At 46.2% G+C, this 16,314-nt stretch overlaps 9 protein-coding genes across 11 annotated transcripts; 5 read left to right on the plus strand and 4 right to left on the minus strand.

Moving 5' to 3' along the window:
• Positions 1-840: 840 nt before the first annotated feature.
• Positions 841-2,462, plus strand: LOC6605973 (endothelial differentiation-related factor 1 homolog). The gene is given in 3 exon segments (XM_002030749.2): positions 841-979; positions 1,206-1,366; positions 1,765-2,462. Coding segments are annotated over 3 exon segments (567 nt in total). The 5' UTR covers positions 841-855; the 3' UTR covers positions 2,047-2,462.
• A 443-nt stretch (positions 2,463-2,905) lies between these two features.
• LOC6605974 (nuclear RNA export factor 2) lies at positions 2,906-6,229 on the minus strand. The gene is made up of 7 exons (XM_002030750.2): positions 5,891-6,229; positions 5,374-5,829; positions 5,184-5,321; positions 4,974-5,120; positions 4,813-4,914; positions 3,620-4,750; positions 2,906-3,522 (listed from the first exon to the last, which is right to left on the minus strand). Exons 1-7 carry the CDS (start codon positions 6,134-6,136, stop codon positions 3,217-3,219), a joined length of 2,526 nt encoding a protein of 841 aa, XP_002030786.1. The 5' UTR covers positions 6,137-6,229; the 3' UTR covers positions 2,906-3,216.
• A 429-nt stretch (positions 6,230-6,658) lies between these two features.
• LOC6605975 (survival motor neuron protein) lies at positions 6,659-7,530 on the minus strand. The gene has a single exon (XM_002030751.2). The coding sequence runs from the start codon at positions 7,430-7,432 to the stop codon at positions 6,752-6,754; it is 681 nt and encodes a 226-aa protein (XP_002030787.1). The 5' UTR covers positions 7,433-7,530; the 3' UTR covers positions 6,659-6,751.
• A 454-nt stretch (positions 7,531-7,984) lies between these two features.
• On the plus strand, positions 7,985-8,999 carry LOC6605976 (26S proteasome non-ATPase regulatory subunit 8). Its single transcript, XM_002030752.2, has one exon. The coding sequence runs from the start codon at positions 8,070-8,072 to the stop codon at positions 8,862-8,864; it is 795 nt and encodes a 264-aa protein (XP_002030788.1). The 5' UTR covers positions 7,985-8,069; the 3' UTR covers positions 8,865-8,999.
• Positions 9,000-9,237: 238 nt separating this feature from the next.
• Positions 9,238-11,067, plus strand: LOC6605977 (cytochrome b-c1 complex subunit 2, mitochondrial). Its single transcript, XM_032718132.1, has 4 exons — positions 9,238-9,405; positions 9,550-9,683; positions 9,740-10,043; positions 10,146-11,067. The coding sequence occupies exons 1-4, from the start codon at positions 9,361-9,363 to the stop codon at positions 10,983-10,985; spliced, it is 1,323 nt and encodes a 440-aa protein (XP_032574023.1). The 5' UTR covers positions 9,238-9,360; the 3' UTR covers positions 10,986-11,067.
• Positions 11,068-12,030, minus strand: LOC6605978 (syntaxin-8). The gene is made up of 2 exons (XM_002030754.2): positions 11,405-12,030; positions 11,068-11,351 (listed from the first exon to the last, which is right to left on the minus strand). The coding sequence occupies exons 1-2, from the start codon at positions 11,940-11,942 to the stop codon at positions 11,191-11,193; spliced, it is 699 nt and encodes a 232-aa protein (XP_002030790.1). The 5' UTR covers positions 11,943-12,030; the 3' UTR covers positions 11,068-11,190.
• LOC6605979 lies at positions 12,027-12,837 on the plus strand. Of its 2 annotated transcripts, none has more exons than XM_032718133.1 (2): positions 12,027-12,199; positions 12,249-12,837. In XM_032718133.1, the coding sequence occupies exon 2, from the start codon at positions 12,328-12,330 to the stop codon at positions 12,760-12,762; it is 435 nt and encodes a 144-aa protein (XP_032574024.1). In that variant the 5' UTR covers positions 12,027-12,199; positions 12,249-12,327; the 3' UTR covers positions 12,763-12,837. The 2 variants fall into 2 exon arrangements, with proteins under 2 accessions (XP_032574024.1, XP_002030791.1); XM_002030755.2 differs by having other exon boundaries at positions 12,283-12,837.
• Positions 12,838-13,574: 737 nt separating this feature from the next.
• LOC6605980 (polycomb group RING finger protein 3) lies at positions 13,575-14,966 on the plus strand. Its single transcript, XM_002030756.2, has 4 exons — positions 13,575-13,985; positions 14,048-14,200; positions 14,275-14,558; positions 14,672-14,966. The coding sequence occupies exons 1-4, from the start codon at positions 13,880-13,882 to the stop codon at positions 14,795-14,797; spliced, it is 669 nt and encodes a 222-aa protein (XP_002030792.1). The 5' UTR covers positions 13,575-13,879; the 3' UTR covers positions 14,798-14,966.
• Positions 14,967-15,099: 133 nt separating this feature from the next.
• On the minus strand, positions 15,100-16,306 carry LOC6605981 (female-specific protein transformer). Of its 2 annotated transcripts, XM_032718753.1 has the most exons (3): positions 16,203-16,297; positions 15,368-15,954; positions 15,100-15,313 (listed from the first exon to the last, which is right to left on the minus strand). In XM_032718753.1, exons 1-3 carry the CDS (start codon positions 16,240-16,242, stop codon positions 15,164-15,166), a joined length of 777 nt encoding a protein of 258 aa, XP_032574644.1. In that variant the 5' UTR covers positions 16,243-16,297; the 3' UTR covers positions 15,100-15,163. The 2 variants fall into 2 exon arrangements, with proteins under 2 accessions (XP_032574644.1, XP_002030793.1); XM_002030757.2 differs by lacking the exon at positions 15,100-15,313 and having other exon boundaries at positions 15,883-16,129; positions 16,203-16,306.
• Positions 16,307-16,314: the final 8 nt, after the last annotated feature.

Here is a 16,314-nt window from a genome sequence, read left to right on the forward strand (position 1 = left end):
CGTCACAAACCCAACATGAGTTGTTTTCAAACTTCAAAAGAACCCTTACAATGTTTCAACGTTTCAACTGAAATCTGGAAATTAATAAATGAAATTGTTGCATTCTCATTGGAAACTTAGATATAATCTCTTACGTTGTTTGGTTTATTAAAATATTGAACAAATCAAATGAAATTATAGTTTTCGACTTCAATATCCCTTGTATTTTGTGTACAAAAGCACAAATGCGATATAGTTATCATCATGAATACTATTTATTTAAAAATGTACATAATAATACGTTTTCTCTTGTATAAAAATCTAGGAGCTACAGGAAAATAAGAAAATTTAAAAATATACAACTTTTGAAATACCGCCTGCAAAAGTATCGATTGAAGTCATCGAGCGTTTGCAAGGAAACAGCTGTTTTTGCTGATATCGGTTACGATAGGCTTAAACGTTGCCAGTTTTTCAAAGTTTTACGTGGGAAGACCATTAATGGAAATGCGTAATTTTAACAACAAAACAACAAATGTTTTTTAATATGATTAAACTGTTGGAAAATTGCATACCTATTTTTAAGAACCGCTAATACTTTGCTAAATTGAAGGACTTTGAATCGCACTGTTGAGCTTACGCGACACAAAAGATTTTTTAGTGCAAAATCAGGACTGGTCGGGCCTATACCATCTGGTAACACTGAATTGAAGATAGTTCTGGAATTTCGTAGTTTTAATTAATAATAAAATCAGATTTAACAAAGCAAAGCAGCTAATGTGAGTTCTTTCAAACGCAGCGAGTCAACGAGGCGATTAGTTCGGCAGTTTTCACTCATAAATTTTAATTTTTCGTCTCCACCACAAATCGACGAAAAAGATGTCGGACTGGGACTCTGTGACTGTTCTGCGGAAGAAGGCACCCAAATCGTCGACCCTCAAGACAGAATCGGCGGTCAACCAGGCGCGCCGCCAAGGAGTCGCCGTGGATACCCAACAGAAGTGTGAGTGCCGGCCAAACATCTCGACCTCCTCCATTGATGAGTGACCCCCTTTTGCGACCACACCACTGTAGTCTAACCTAGAATCGCCTCCTGCTGCATTGCGTGGCAATTGGTGCCTGCTGGTGGGGCCAGCTTTCCGCCGATTTCAAAATCGCAAGCAAACGTTTCACGCTGCCCGTGGGAAGTCCCCTCTAGTAATGACACACTTCAAATCTCTTACGTACAGATGGTGCTGGCACCAACAAGCAGCATGTGACCACCAAGAACACTGCCAAACTGGACCGCGAGACAGAGGAGCTGCGCCACGACAAGATCCCTCTCGATGTGGGCAAGCTCATCCAACAAGGACGACAGGGCAAGGGCCTCAGCCAAAAGGACCTGGCAACTGTAGGTTCAATGCTCATTTTAACAAAACCATGAAACTAAGAGGCTTAATGCACTTATATCATTACATTGTAGTGAAGATGTTTTCCCTTTCAATAACCAATATCAAAACTAAAGAGAACAAACGTGCACTTTGTCGCTTTCTATTTATACCTGTTTTTTATACCATTTAAAATCATGCTGTCACAAATATTTTGAAAATCTCTAATGTATATAAAATGTTCCTATTGGAAGGATTTCCCTTTGGTTAGTTTTATATATTTACAATTCACTAGGTCACCAAACTATAAATATAGCATTGGTTAATCTAAAAATAGCTTTTCAAATCAGTTGTGCGTCTACAGTTCAATTTAATGACATTGTTAAAAACACCCGTTTAACTCGAACTTCATCTATTTCAGAAAATCTGCGAAAAGCAGCAAGTGGTAACCGACTACGAGGCCGGTCGCGGTATTCCAAACAACTTGATTCTGGGTAAAATGGAACGCGTTCTTGGCATTAAGCTGCGCGGCAAGGAGCGCGGCCAACCAATAGCGCCTCCCGGTAAAAAGTGAGATGATGCTGCCGCGTCCGCCGCCAGTGGTGCTCCACACACGGCCACCTCAGCACGCAGTGCCCGGCAACAGAACCATCAACACCCGGATTCTGGAGGCTGGAGCACTGTAAGCGGCAGACGCAAATGAAGCATTATCGGGAGGCTGGAGAACCAAATCAAATCGGGTCATACAGCAGCAGCTGCCGACGCAGCAAACACAGAAGAATACAAAACCGAAGATCTAACTAATCACCACTATGAATGAGCGCCAATTTTTCAGTTTTTTTTGTTTGTCCAAGCCAAGGGTTTAGCGACATTCGCCGCGCTTGCCTCTTTGCCGATAAATTAACCATTGTAATTACCCACAATACATACAGTCACACACGAGATGCACACAAGCCGGAAACGGAAGCGAAGACGGACGTGAAACGCAAAAGACTAATCTGATATTAACGCGCTCATAGCTTGGAGTAGTGTTATTCGTTCATTTTGGCATTAGAGTATGTTTTGAAACTTGATCTAAGTTATGGAATTAAAACCAAGACATAAAAAGCATGGAAAACACTCGAATTTCTTTCAATTTTTTTTTTACACCCAATCAGCCGTACACAATATTTGCATGAACGAACCATTAGCATTCAGCTAAATCCATTGAGCAGACACACATGATTAAATGATATATGGAAATCCTTAGAGCTTAGTCGGACTTTTCTCCTTTGTAATTTATCATGTAAGGCTCTTGAACTGTGCGTTTACTAATGCATTATACATATTATACAAAAACATATGCTAAATGTATTTAGAAACCTTTTCTAGTCTACAAAATATTTAAATAATTAAGCGATGGCATTTTCTCAATGTTTGTTTCCCACTGCCCAAGCCCCATTCCTCCGCAGCTACGGATTCGAATTCGAGGATATATAGCTCCCATACATGTGTAGAAAAGAGATTTCTCTTTGCAAGTGATTAACTCTTAATTATCAAATAAATGTTTTCGGCCATCTAAATTACTTTTTAATGGTAATCCAAGGTAGTTTTATTGGGATATCGCATTTGCATAATAGGTTCAGTATATGACATAAGAGTATGACATCTAGAACCATTAGCGGTTATATTCCTAATAATTTTCATTCCGTTCTATTCTCTTAATTTCATAAAGAACTAGGAACTAATATAAAATATTAAAACAATGTTTCTTTGTCTATTGCCTTTGTGATTATAAGTTTAAATTTTAGTGGGGATTGTTAATCGATTGCATTTAATTAGTTTTGGTTTAACTTTCGTCATAGATAAATATTTTCTATGGAGATCACATATTCTAGGCGAATGCTAGATCTGGGATCTCGTGATCAGCGTTCTTCTGAATGAACAATTTTAGGGCTCGCTCAAAGTCCCAATCGGCTTCCTCCACAATCGATGTGACCCAAGTGGAAATGAGGCCGGTTACCTCTTGAAAAAGCAGCAGTTTGTGATCCTTCACATCCAGGGAATCCTCTTCCACCTGACGTTTACTTAGATCCGGAAAATTTACACTGAAGGCATTTCGTATTGCAGTTTTCGATGGATTCGTTATGTGTAGACGTTCGTTGGCAATCTTTAAGCGACGAGCCCTCTTTCCCAAGCCCTAGATTGTAAAAAAATTATTTATATTCTATCATCATCATTCATTGTATCGTAAGCAAAAGCTTAAGTTAATCGCATCCAGCATTTTCTAAACTTACCAAGTTCTCCTCATCGAACGTGACCACAAACTGTCGGCTAAAGCCCAAAAGAACATCACCGATGTCCGTTCTGCTCCCGTTGCCATTCCTCGTGCTAGGTGGCTCGTCCCGTAGCAAGCCAGCCACATAGATAACCGCCCCCTTACTATCGTAGTGCATTACGTCCGTCTGCAGGGAGTGGAAGTCGTGGGTGACTCGGGGCAGTTGCAATAGGATTTCAACGATATACGTAGAGCCAATGAACACGCCATCGCTTGCCTTGGAATAGTCCTTGTTGCGCAGATTTCGTGCATGCTTATTGTACTTTGATAAACGCTGCAATATCTTTGGAGTCTGGTGATTTTGCACCACGTTGTAGTTACATGTTAGAGTAAAGATCGAGTTTTCAGAGTAATACTTGTACAGATTATGGCGAAACTCATCGTTTTCGAACTCCCGGAGATAGTTTTCAAGAAAGGCACCCACCAACTCGTAGGCACCTGTATCGCAAAGAAAGTTCTTCTGCAACGACTGGCCAGGATTCGTCTGAAGGTCCACGCCATCCAAGGTGGTCAACTGTGGAAACACCTCCTTCACCGCCCTGACATATTCGCTGGGAAGTCTGTAGTTGCGACAGAGTTTATTTCCGTGAAGTACCAGGGACTTGAGAGGCAGGTTGCCCAGACTGTGGATGCTTGACAGATCCTGCACCCAGTTGTGACTGAGATCCACCGCTCGCAGGCACCCCATCATACCAAGGACATGGGCTCCATCCAGAACAAGGATCTTGTTGTGGCACAAGCGGATCTCTGAACAGGTGGTCATGAACCTCCGCGACGCTACCGACAGTACGTAGGTCAAGATCTTTGGCGAGCTTAGTGACACCATCACATTCTTTAGACATTCTCTGGAGTGAAACCGTTCGAGGTTGAGCATTCGGTTCTGTGCCACATAACATTGCGAGACAGCTTTCTGTATGCACTCCTCCGGATCGACATGATGCTGCTTGACGGTGCTCACATTCATTCGCAGATAGTAGCGAAAAATCCGATCACCAGTCGGAATTGTCATCTCTAGGTTGCAATTGTTTACCAGGTGTGCAATCTGATCAAAGCAATTGCGCACGAGGAAAACGTGCTCCGTGTTAATGTACTGGATAACATAGAATGTTATTGTTTGCAGGAATGTGATGGGAAGATAATGGGCGGACTCACCTTGTAGTAGCAGGGATAAAAGTTGCTCAGGGTCGGATCCAGCCTTATAAAGAAAAAGTCAAAGAACACCTCCTGGTTAAATTCTTGAATGGGATCGGGTATCTATTAAAAAAAATTATGCATCAAATGTGATAATCCTAGGGATTCCAGGGTAAACCCACCAAAAAGGCATGCCAATGCTGGCTGTTCTCAAACTCGGGCAACTTCCACATGTTATTTGTGTCAATCCGCGCTCCATCCACTTCCAAATCGATCTCCACATCCAGAGGCGAAACAGACTTGTGCAGCATGTTGAAAGGCTTTCCATCCTGCGGAGTAGTTTTATGTCAGTAATATGTCGATATGTTAATAGAAAGTCGACCTGCACTCACCACCAACTCGAAGTTACTTTCCAGCGATTTAATGTTTGCCGGAAAGTTGGATATCTTTACAATGGGGTTGTTCTCCAAGAGCAGTTCTCTGGCCCTGAATTGTTCTAGAGCGCGGCACAAACGTTCGGCTGACTTGATCTGGAAAGGAACTTTTATATGGGGCTCATATAACCAGGAGGAGTCAACTCGCCTTGTTACTCCTCAAGTCGAGCAGGGCGTAGTCCACATTGGAGAGTAGCGTTAAGGGCCGTATATCCCGAATGCGGTTGTTAGACAATATAAATCCGTTCAGCCGAAAGCGTTCATTATCATTATTGTGTATCACCTGGCACACGTTCATCAGGATGCTCGGATTGCCCATGCTTACCACAAGGTTTTTGAACTCCGGATGACCCCCAAAGTTGTCCAGATTAAGTAGTCCATCCACACCGTCCCTTTGAATTAATTGTTTCATCAGTCTGGTGACCACCCGTGCGATGTGGAACGTTGGAGTTATCTGGTCCCTTCTGTACTGTGCTACGCCCAATTGAATACTGATGGGTATAGAGGCGCCTCCTTCCAGATTAATGGACAGTCGCTGTTTGAAAAGCTTGTCAATGGCCGCCTTGCAGTTCCTGGCCAGCATGGTATCCACGTTCTTCCCACGCTGAAAATTGTATGTAGTTTAAAACTCGGATGTCGGATGGTTTGAGTTATGTGGAGGCCACCTGGTAGTACACCGGAAAGAAGTCCGCCCCGTCTGTGGCCTGGTATAAGGCATCCATGATTATCTGCTCCGGATTTGGAGAGTATTCCAGGCGGCCATTATGGTGCACTGCGATTTCGTTCCAATGGGTACCCGGGACACGATCGCCGTAGCTACTGCATTTGCTGAAGATCTTCGAATCTGGATAGTCCAGCTGGATGGGCACCGATCCATCGCCAAAGTCCAGCACTCTCATCTGGTTCGGCATTGCAAACGAACGAACGATTTATCTCTTATATTTTAAATCGTAAGCCTGCAAAAATAAAGGATGCATTTGGCAGTGTTGAATATGGACAGTTAAAAGGTCCTAACGCATTTTTCAGTTAGTTTGTTGATTAGGCAATACCGAAGACTGTGTACTCTTTTTATTTCATTATATCTTACTGTTTATCAATATAATTTTTAAGCGACTGATTTTAAAACAGCTACACGATACGTAAAGTTAAAGAAATCTATTGCAGTGTAAAATCTATTGCATACCAATCAAAAGAGCCGCTTTTTTTCTTTTCTGATTTGTATACTGCCAGCTAAAACATCGCCATTCTAAAACGATCTATCGAAGGGTATGAAAATTCCGTTATACCACAAACTCAACCGCTCGCTACGAAATGTGTCGAAGAACTCATTTTCTCAAGTGGCCATATTGAATGTCAACCTAAATTTCTGCCTGCCTCGGCATTTTTTTTTCCATTTATGTAGCAATTGAAACAAGATCCCACCATGACGATACTGGCTCTTTAACATAACAAATTTAATCGTTCTGTTCTCTTAATATCTACAAGTCTTTCGAAAAGATGTGATGTGATGATGAGGTGAGATGGAATTACTTCTTGGGTGTCTTCTTCTTGGCGCTAGTGGTGCTGGCTTCTTTCTTTCCCTGGTAGAGGCCCGTATAATAGCCGGACATGTACCAGGCAGTGAGCATGGCCACGAAGTCCTGTTCGGCGCCGTCGCCTTGTCCGGCAATCATGGGAGGTACTGGTGGCATGGGCGGCATAACCAGTCCGCCAGAGATCCTGCTCCTTCTGGATGACTTGGGAGTCTTTGAATGACTACCAGCGGAGGCCTTGGGGCGGCTCAACTGCTCGTCCTCATCCTTCTTGGCGACGAGGAACTGCTCGCGACGCACCCGCTTGCCCCAGGACGGCAGGAGGTCCACGAGCAACACCTCCTGCTCGTTCTCATAGCCCAAATAACGGAGTACGCAGGTGCCCTTCTCCTCGTTAATAGACACCACAGCGCCCTCGTAGTCCACACCATCCACGTAGGTGGCCCTGGCGTAGTCGCCCACCTTGAAAGACACCGGTTCCGGGCTGGTAGCCCCACCAGTGGCCGAGATCTCGCCAGCTTCTTCCTCGGCTGCAGCTGCGTTCTCTTCCTCGCGTTTGTTGGTGGAATCGGCGAGGCGCCGGGCCAGAGCTTCGCGGGCCAGTCCCACCGACTCATCGTACGTCTTCACCAGCAGGGAGTCATCCCACGCCGCGGTGTTGGTCTCGTCGGACATCTCGGCTTTCTATCCTATATCCTATCAGGCAGATATCACGTTGTTAAAGGAAGAAACAAGTTTCGCTTTTATGCGAATTTGAAGTGTGTTGAAAAGCGCATGCGAATCAACACTTCACAGCACAGACCGAAACTATGAAACTATCGCTAAGTATTCAAACTAATTCTGGGTATTCTATTATTATGAAAGCTAACGAAATGGTCAAGGAATATTTAAATTCAGCAAAGCTGAAAAAAGTTTTCATACTTTGTGGCCAACATTTACAATGCAATCAAAGTATTTCCAATGTAATTAGATTGTATTCTTGTTTTAATTGAAACCAGTCTTATTCTTGTACATTCCACTAAAAATACTTAATTGTGAAGTCACAAAGGAAATACAATACCCCTTGGATCAAATCATAAAGCTTTCAGCTGTAAACTATATAGAGTTCTTCTAAAAAATGTATTTTTCAACTTTCAAGATACATTTAAATAATATTTCCAGCCCTACGATAACTTAACAACCGATAATTGTTCCGATAACGATTGTCCTATCGCTTTACCGACCCGACAACAATTACCACCTCTAAAAAAAAGCGAAAATCATCTTGGAAATCTGCAGAAAACATTTAAGCTCTAATATACCAATCTAAAGAATGGCCAACGTGGAATCACTGTACAAGGAACTGACCGCCGAATGGTCGAAGAGGCCACCAAACACCGTCAAATGCGGCCAGCTGCTGGATCAACTAAAAGTGGCGCTCGTGAAGATGGCATTCCTGCCGACGGACGGAAACGACGCCCAGAGCTCCAAGAAGCAATTGATCCTGGCCAGGAGCGTGCTTGAGGTGGCCGTGGAGCATAGCGTGCTCAGCAAGGACCTGCTCGCCTTCGAGCGCTACATGGCGCAGCTGAAGTGCTATTACTATGACTACGCCAAGATCATTGGCGAATCGGAGAGCAAGTATAAGCTGCTCGGACTGAATCTGCTCTACCTCTTGTCTGGCAACCGGGTATCCGACTTTCACACAGAACTGGAGCTGCTCTCCGTGGACGTCATCCAGCATAATCAGTTTATTCGGCCCATCCTGGCGCTCGAGCAGTACATCATGGAGGGACGCTACAACAAGATCTTTCAGGCCAAGTCTACGGTGCCCGTCGAGGTGTATAGCTACTTTATGGATCTGCTGTTGGAAACGGTGCGCGATGAGATTGGTGCCTGCATCGAGAAGTCCTATGAAAAAATCTCCGCCAGGGATGCAGCCAAGCGGCTCAACCTGCGCGTCCCCGACGAGATCAAGGCCTTCGGCGAGAAGCGCCAATGGAAACTGGAGGCTAGCGGCGACTACAGCTTCACGGACCGCAGCGTCAAACCCAAGGAGCTCCTGCCTTCCGAGGAACTCGCCGAGCAGGTGCTCAGCTACGCCCGCGACCTCGAGATGATAGTTTAAGTCGTAAAGCAGCCGTTAAAAAACGACAGAGTAAGGTTAAGAAAACAGTTCTAACACGCTGGATACCACAATTTTTATAGTAATATGTAATTACATTGAAAACAACAAGAAATTAAAGCTAAAAATCCTAAGCCAGTACTATATTATTTCTGCAAACCTAGCAACAGTTTGAAATTTACGTTTCACGGATAATTTGGTAATAGTACAACTAACAATTTTATACATTTTTTTGTGTGAATGTAACTGCCGAGGAAAAGCATTTGTTAAATTTGTCAAATTATTCAAGATCACGATATTTCGAAAATTCAGTGACTTTCTACAAGTCACAGCTGGTACTCGGTGTGACCGTTTTCGAGCGCATTGAAAAACTAGGGCTTAGTTGATCCCCGTGAGACGGCCACACTAGCGCGAACGACCGTAAAAATTTTCGCTCCGCGAATATTTGTAAAAAATTGCTTAGAAAGCAAATAGAAGAAATTATAGCATAATCCACGCCATGGCCTGTAACGCTAGCAAGACGTCGCTCCTGCGCGCCATCGCCGTAAGTCTCGACTTAACCAACAAATAGTTACGGCAGCGATTCTTCCCAGCGGAAGGCTCGTGTTACGTAAAACACCCCAAGTTGCCATCCAAACGATGTCAAATGTAACAAGAATTATAACAATTCCATAATGTTTTCCGGCAGAAACGAGGCTACGCCACCTGCCCTCGTCCCGTTGGCGACCTGTCCGCCGTGAACGTCAAGGTGCTGGAGAACAAACTGGTGGTAGCCACCGCCGATGCAACTCTTCCCGTTTCGCGCGTCTCTTTGGTGCTGGGGTGAGTCCACGGAGCAGTAGACAATCTCTTGGAGTATCCTAATCGACCAATTGCAGAGCCGGATCACGAAATGAGTCCTACGACATCCAGGGAGCCTCGCACCTACTTCGTTTGGCTGGAGGACTGAGCACCCAGAACTCGTCCGCCTTCGCCATCGCCCGCAACATACAGCAGGTGGGCGGTACCCTGACCACATGGGGCGATCGCGAGGTCGTCGGCTACACGGTGACCACCACAGCAGACAACGCCGAGACTGGACTGCGCTATCTGCAGGACCTGCTCCAGCCAGCCTTCAAGCCCTGGGAGTTGGTCGACAATGCCAAAACGGTGGTCAACCAGCTGAACGCCGTCACCACGGAGGTGAGCTCACATGCAATTCATCATGGATCTAGAAGAGTCCTAGCTCCTTAATATAAATGCAACCAAATATGCCTGATTAACTCTTTGTTTTGTCCTTTACAGGAACGCGCCATTGAGCTCGTCCACAAGGCCGCCTTCCGCAACGGCCTGGGCAACTCGATCTACTCGCCCCGCTTCCAGTTGGGCAAGCTGTCCTCAGAGAGCCTGCTGCACTACGTGGCCCAGACCTTCGCTGCTGGTCGTGCCGCTGTCGTGGGCGTGGGAATCGACAACAACACGCTGGCCGGCTTTGCCCAGACCCTGCAGTTCCCCAGCGGCGGCGGCAAGGCTGCCTCCGCCAACTGGTATGGTGGAGATGCCCGCAAGGACACTACTGGTCACCGTGCAGTCGTCGCCGTTGCTGGACAGGGCGCCGCCGCATCGAACCACAAGGAAGCGCTGGCATTCGCCATCCTGGAGCAGGCGCTCGGAGCCAAGGCCGCCACCAAGCGCGGCACTTCGGCTGGACTCTTTGGCGAGGCTGTCAACTGCGCCGGCGGCGTCGGAGCCTCTGTCAAGGCTGTGAATGCCAGCTACTCGGACGCTGGTTTGTTCGGTTTTGTGGTCTCCGCCGACTCCAAGGACATTGGCAAGACCGTGGAGTTCCTGGTGCGCGGCCTGAAGTCGGCTTCGGTGTCGGATAAAGATGTGGCCCGAGGCAAGGCTCTGCTGAAGGCGCGCATCATCTCGCGCTACTCGTCGGACGGTGGTCTGATTAAGGAGATCGGTCGCCAGGCGGCGCTCACCCGGAACGTGCTGGAGGCGGACGCCCTGCTTGGCGCCATCGATGGCATCTCGCAGTCGCAGGTCCAGGAGGCGGCCAAGAAGGTGGGCAGCTCCAAGCTGGCCGTCGGGGCCATCGGCCACCTGGCGAACGTGCCCTACGCCTCCGATTTGGCTTAAGTATATAAACACCTGTACATCTGTTAACCGTAATGTAACGACTAAATAAACCTGATCAAGGGGAACGATCCGCGAACGTAAATACTTATAAATCCTACTTTAATTGGTGTATACATAAATAATCAAACTTTGGGTTAACGACAGATAGACATTCCACGCAGGTCATTGTATAAAGTAGTATAACAACTGGAATGGATCGTGGGAGCTAGACGAAGATCACAACGATGATGGCGACGAACAAGGCTATGATGACGAGCCAGTACCCGCAGGTACTGTCCCGCCGGTTAACCTGTCCAATGCTCTGTGTTTCTCGCTGCACACCCGTTTCCACACGGTCCATGGCATTGGCCAAGTTGTCAAGGATATCTAAAAGGAGGTAGGGATTAGCATTGGCAGTGCAGGGACTGGGGAAAACTCACTGTTATGGTTCTCCACCTCGTTGCCCAGCTGTGTGGCCATTTGGCGCTGTCTGGACAATGTGGCTGATAGAACCTCGAGCCCTTCGTTCTGCTGCGCCAGCATCTCGGTCTTTTTCTGCTTCAGAGCCTCCACATCCAAAGCGGTGTTCCGCGAGGAATTGCTGTGACCCGGCCCGAGATCCTGATCCTGCCAAGCAGAGACGGATGCGGCCGGGACATTGGAGCGGCTGCTGTTTGCGAACTTCTCGCGGATCTCGTGCAGCTGCGAAGTGAGTCTGTCCCAGTCGATGCGGCGCTGCTGCAGCTCCTCCTCCGTGCTCGTCTCCCAGGTGATGGCGTTGTCCAGCACCACCTTGAGGTGCTTCACGTCCTTGGACAGCTGTTCAATTCCCGTCTGTATGCTGCTCGTCAGTTGGACGAACTGACTCGTCTTCTGATTGAGCTGCTGCCGCTGGTTGAGGTACACCAGCAGCTGATGGCGCAGACGCTCGCAGCCCTCGTACTCGATGTCCCAGGAATCGTGATCCACCAGGGCCATTTCTCTGCTTTTGCTACGAGTAATTATCAAAAACAGAAAACTACGCCTCCAGCAATCGAAGCAACAAAACAATAGCAGAGCAACAGCTGATAGCTAGTGGCAAAAAAGTAAGCGCGAGTAAGGTCACATTGCTTCTAAGGAGTGATTCGGAAATCATCTTCAATGTTTGAACTTATTTAGATATTACTACTTCTGCAGCTGGAGCTGGAAAAATGCACTGCGTTTAATCCTTAATCCTTTATAAATTTACTACTCAGGTGCGTAGCTAGTGTGAACTATTTACTTTAATGAATTATATAATTTAAGCTGGTCACTCGAAAATCGTCAATATTATGTGAAGTATGATTATTCGGCCCGAATTCCTGAAACTAACAAAAATCAAGAAATGCTCTCCAAATTGCTTCCAATTCTGATTGTGCAAGGTGGCCGAAGAACGTATTCCTTGTTCTCGAAAGTCTACACCATCCCAACAAGTAACCACCACACCCTAACTGGCCAAGTTCTAACGGTTCCAAACCTAAATTCGCCGAAGAGATGTTTTGGCACGCACATTGTTGTCCGGCAAAAGAGGGATCGGTTCTACACCGACATTGGCGAGCTCCGGGCTGAATTGGTATACTCCATCAGGGACGGTGTAATGACCATAAACAGCACCAACGTCCCGGAGGAACTGGGCGGACACGGCATTGGGAAGCTACTGGCCAAGTCGGCACTGGACTACGCACTGCTAAATGGACACTTCATTATTATAAGGTGCCGATTTGTCCAGCACTACATCGACAAGTATGAGCCGCAATACGCCAAGTACATAATAAATTAGGGAATCGAAAACAAAACTTCAAAATTGTGAAAACAAGCAAACTAAACACAAATAAATCCCCCTTCTATGCACATAGATAACATATAAACGATTATATGCGTTCAGATTTGTGGAATTACTTAAGTCTTTGAAAAATTAAATGAAAATAATTTAAATTGGCTTAACTCTACTCATTTTTAAATTATTTCAAAATTTCCAAACCGAAAGGTAACAGACTATATTATTTGATGACGAAATTACGGAAACAAAGGTTTCCTATATAAGCTATTTTGTTATGCATCTAAGAACCAATTTTTTATAACCTCTTAGCTTGATGTTTTCGAACTTAAAAATATGTTAACTAGTTTTCCCAATAAATTTCAAAAATGAGTTTAATTTTCAAATATAGCAACTTGCATTGTGTGACCAACCTGTATTTAGCAATGGGCGTTGCCAGACTGCGGCCACCCACGCACATACGATAGTTGGGACCGGCGCGGTGAACAAAGTCACGGTATCGATATGGTGACACGAGTCACCCACACATGCATGCATTGGGCTGCGATGGCTGTGACGCAAAGTGTGAAGAAATCACTGGGTGTCAGTGAGCGCTATTTATGAATATATCGGAAGCATGCTGCAGGATTTCATAAAAACCATATGGAATTGGTATGCTTGACTCATATTGCTTAACACTTGAGGTGCTACGCCATTTGTGTACTTGAAAAATCCAGTCTTTATGAGTTAAGTCGTTACTGCTCATGACATGCCGCCAAAGCGGTGACTTGTCACGGTGAAATAATCGCGACTAGTAGCAGGTACGCAACTATCGCCCATCGCTAGCTCACACGTACACACAATTTATTTAGTCGTGATTTCTATTTTATTTGTTTCAAATTACAACCAAGAAGGAAACAAATCGCGACCAAAATCCGCTGGCCACAATGCCGAGTGCCTGTACAACCGTGCGCGAGCATTCCCACTAATCGGAAGAGAGCGCGTCCGCCGTTTTGAGCGTTTTCCGCGCGGGAGTGGGAGATCGGAAAATCCGCAGCAGGCAAGCCATCGGTCGGTCCGCTGCAAAATAGGGATAAATAGGATATAGTAAAGTAGTTCAGCACATAATCGGGGGGCCAGCATGGAGCGGCGCGTGAAGCTGAAGACGATCAATCCGCACATCACGTGCAAGATCTGCGGCGGCTACTTCATCGATGCCACCACGGTGACGGAGTGTCTGCACACATGTGAGTTGGTCCGGCATAGAACACTACCTGCCCAATAACGCCAGTGTTTGCTGCAATTACAGTTTGCAAGAGTTGCCTGGTGAAGCACCTGGAGGAGAAGAAAACCTGCCCCACCTGCGACAACATCATCCATCAGTCCCATCCCCTGCAATACATCAGCTTCGATCGCACCATGCAGGACATTGTGTACAAACTGGTGCCGAAACTGCAAGAAGGTTGGCTCGAGCGTGTTATTATTATTATTGTTTCTTCTACTAACTCATTCACACTCCAACTCGAAACATTCCAGATGAATCGCGCCGGGAGCGGGACTTCTACAAGAGCAGGAACATGCCGTGCCCCAAGGATATCACGCAGAACCACGAGGACGACAACGAGAAGGTGATGGACGCCCACGCCGAGTCCGACTTCCATCGCCTGGACGAGCAGGTGAACGTGTGCCTTGAGTGCATTAGCAATAACTTCAAGAACCTGCAGAGGCGATTCATTCGCTGCAGCTCGCAGGCGACGATAACGCACCTCAAGAAGCTGGTGGCCAAGAAGATCCTCAACGGTATCGAAAAGTACAGAGAGGTGAGTTACTTGGCTTTCGGAACAGTAACTCCTCGCAGTGAAAGCTATGACTGGCTTAGTTACTTGTATACATGGCCCATACTTATATGATAACCACACATCTTTTCTTTCAGATCGACATACTGTGCAACGAGGAGCTGCTCGGCAAGGATCACACGCTGAAGTTCGTCTACGTGACGCGCTGGCGCTTCCGGGATCCGCCGCTTCGGCTGCAGTTTCGTCCGCGGGTCGAGCTCTAACCACTGTTTTAGTATAATGCCACAAATGATCTATTTTTATAATTTATTGACAAAGCGTAAATATCGTAATTAGGAGAGTCGCTAGTGTTAGTCCCCCCGAAACCATGAGTGTATGTGTAAATGTGCATGTATAAAGTCGTAAATATATGGTTATCCCTCCTAGAATTAAGTAACTTCCTCTTCCTAACTCGTGTGACCCTTTTTTGCCGCCTTCTTTGCTGCATTTGCTCATGATTTAATCAACGTTCTCCGTATGCAATATTTTATGTTCTCTATTTTTAGTTTGAAATATATATGTATTTATTATTTTAATGTAAAAAACACACGAATGTAAATAAATTTGTAATTATGTCGAATGGCGTATGTTCAATATGGGGGGCGCCCCGCGTTTCTGTAGCCAAATCGCGGAGCTCCCATGAACGGCTGTCGCTGGCGATATCTGAATGGAGCCGGTGGAAACGGCGGAGGACGTGGTAGCCGTTGGTATCCAAAACTTTGCTGCATGCCAGACATCCCCTGCATAATCGATTTAAGTTTAATTTATTTTTTTCAATACAAATAACTACTAACGTAGAAATCCTGTGGTGGCACTTGCACATAGTAGTTGATGATCTTTGGCGGTGGATTGTACCGATGCGGGCTCCTTTGACGGCGTCTTCGTTCACTGCTGCGACTTTGGCTACGATTGCGGCTCCTAGAGCGCTGACGATGCCTACTGTGCCTGCTCCCCTGGTCGGACGACTGGGATCTGGATCTGGAGCGAGTGCGTCTGGTGGATTGGTGCGCTCTTTGGCGCAGCCTTCTTATCCGATCCTGTTCTCGAACCTCGTCCGCAAAGTACGGAATCTTGTGTTCCTTCTTTCTGCTATCCCTCTCGCTTGTTCGCCCATGGTGTTCTCGGCTACGATTGGGGCTCCTAGAGCGCTGACGATGCCTTCTGTTCCCGCTCCCCCTGTCGGACGACTGGGATCTGGATCTGGAGCGAGTGCGTCTGGTGGATTGGTGCGCTCTTTGGGGCAGCCTTCTTATCCGATCCTGTTCTCGAACCTCGTCCGCAAAGTACGGAATCTTGTGCTCCTTCTTTCTGCTATCCCTCTCGCTTGTTCGCCCATGGTGTTCTCTTTCTCGCCAGGATCGCGACCTTGAGCCACGGGAATCTAAGTGAAAAAAGAGTGGGGTAAGTCAATGAATCCAACACACAGTGTTTGGCGCATCGTCGGAGACGGAATCCACGTAATGCGCAGTTGAGAGTCCTATTGTCCTAGCTTCTCTTTCTCTGTCTGGTCGTGCAGCGTTCATTCTCATCCATTTCACATTTCACACAATATGACACTACAAAAAAAACAACAAAAAGATGGCACTGGATCAGAATCTGATCAGATCGGTTGTACTATATAGTGGGTACCTCGATGCTCGGTTCCACTGCTGTCGGCGTCCATTTTCATCGGAAAATGCTGGAAATTAAATGATGCACTTTCCTCAGTGTGACCGTATTCGGCTTGCACCTTGCAATGTGC

This window comes from Drosophila sechellia, chromosome 3L (genome assembly GCF_004382195.2).
Source record: "Drosophila sechellia strain sech25 chromosome 3L, ASM438219v1, whole genome shotgun sequence".
Lineage (NCBI taxonomy): Eukaryota > Metazoa > Arthropoda > Insecta > Diptera > Drosophilidae > Drosophila > Drosophila sechellia.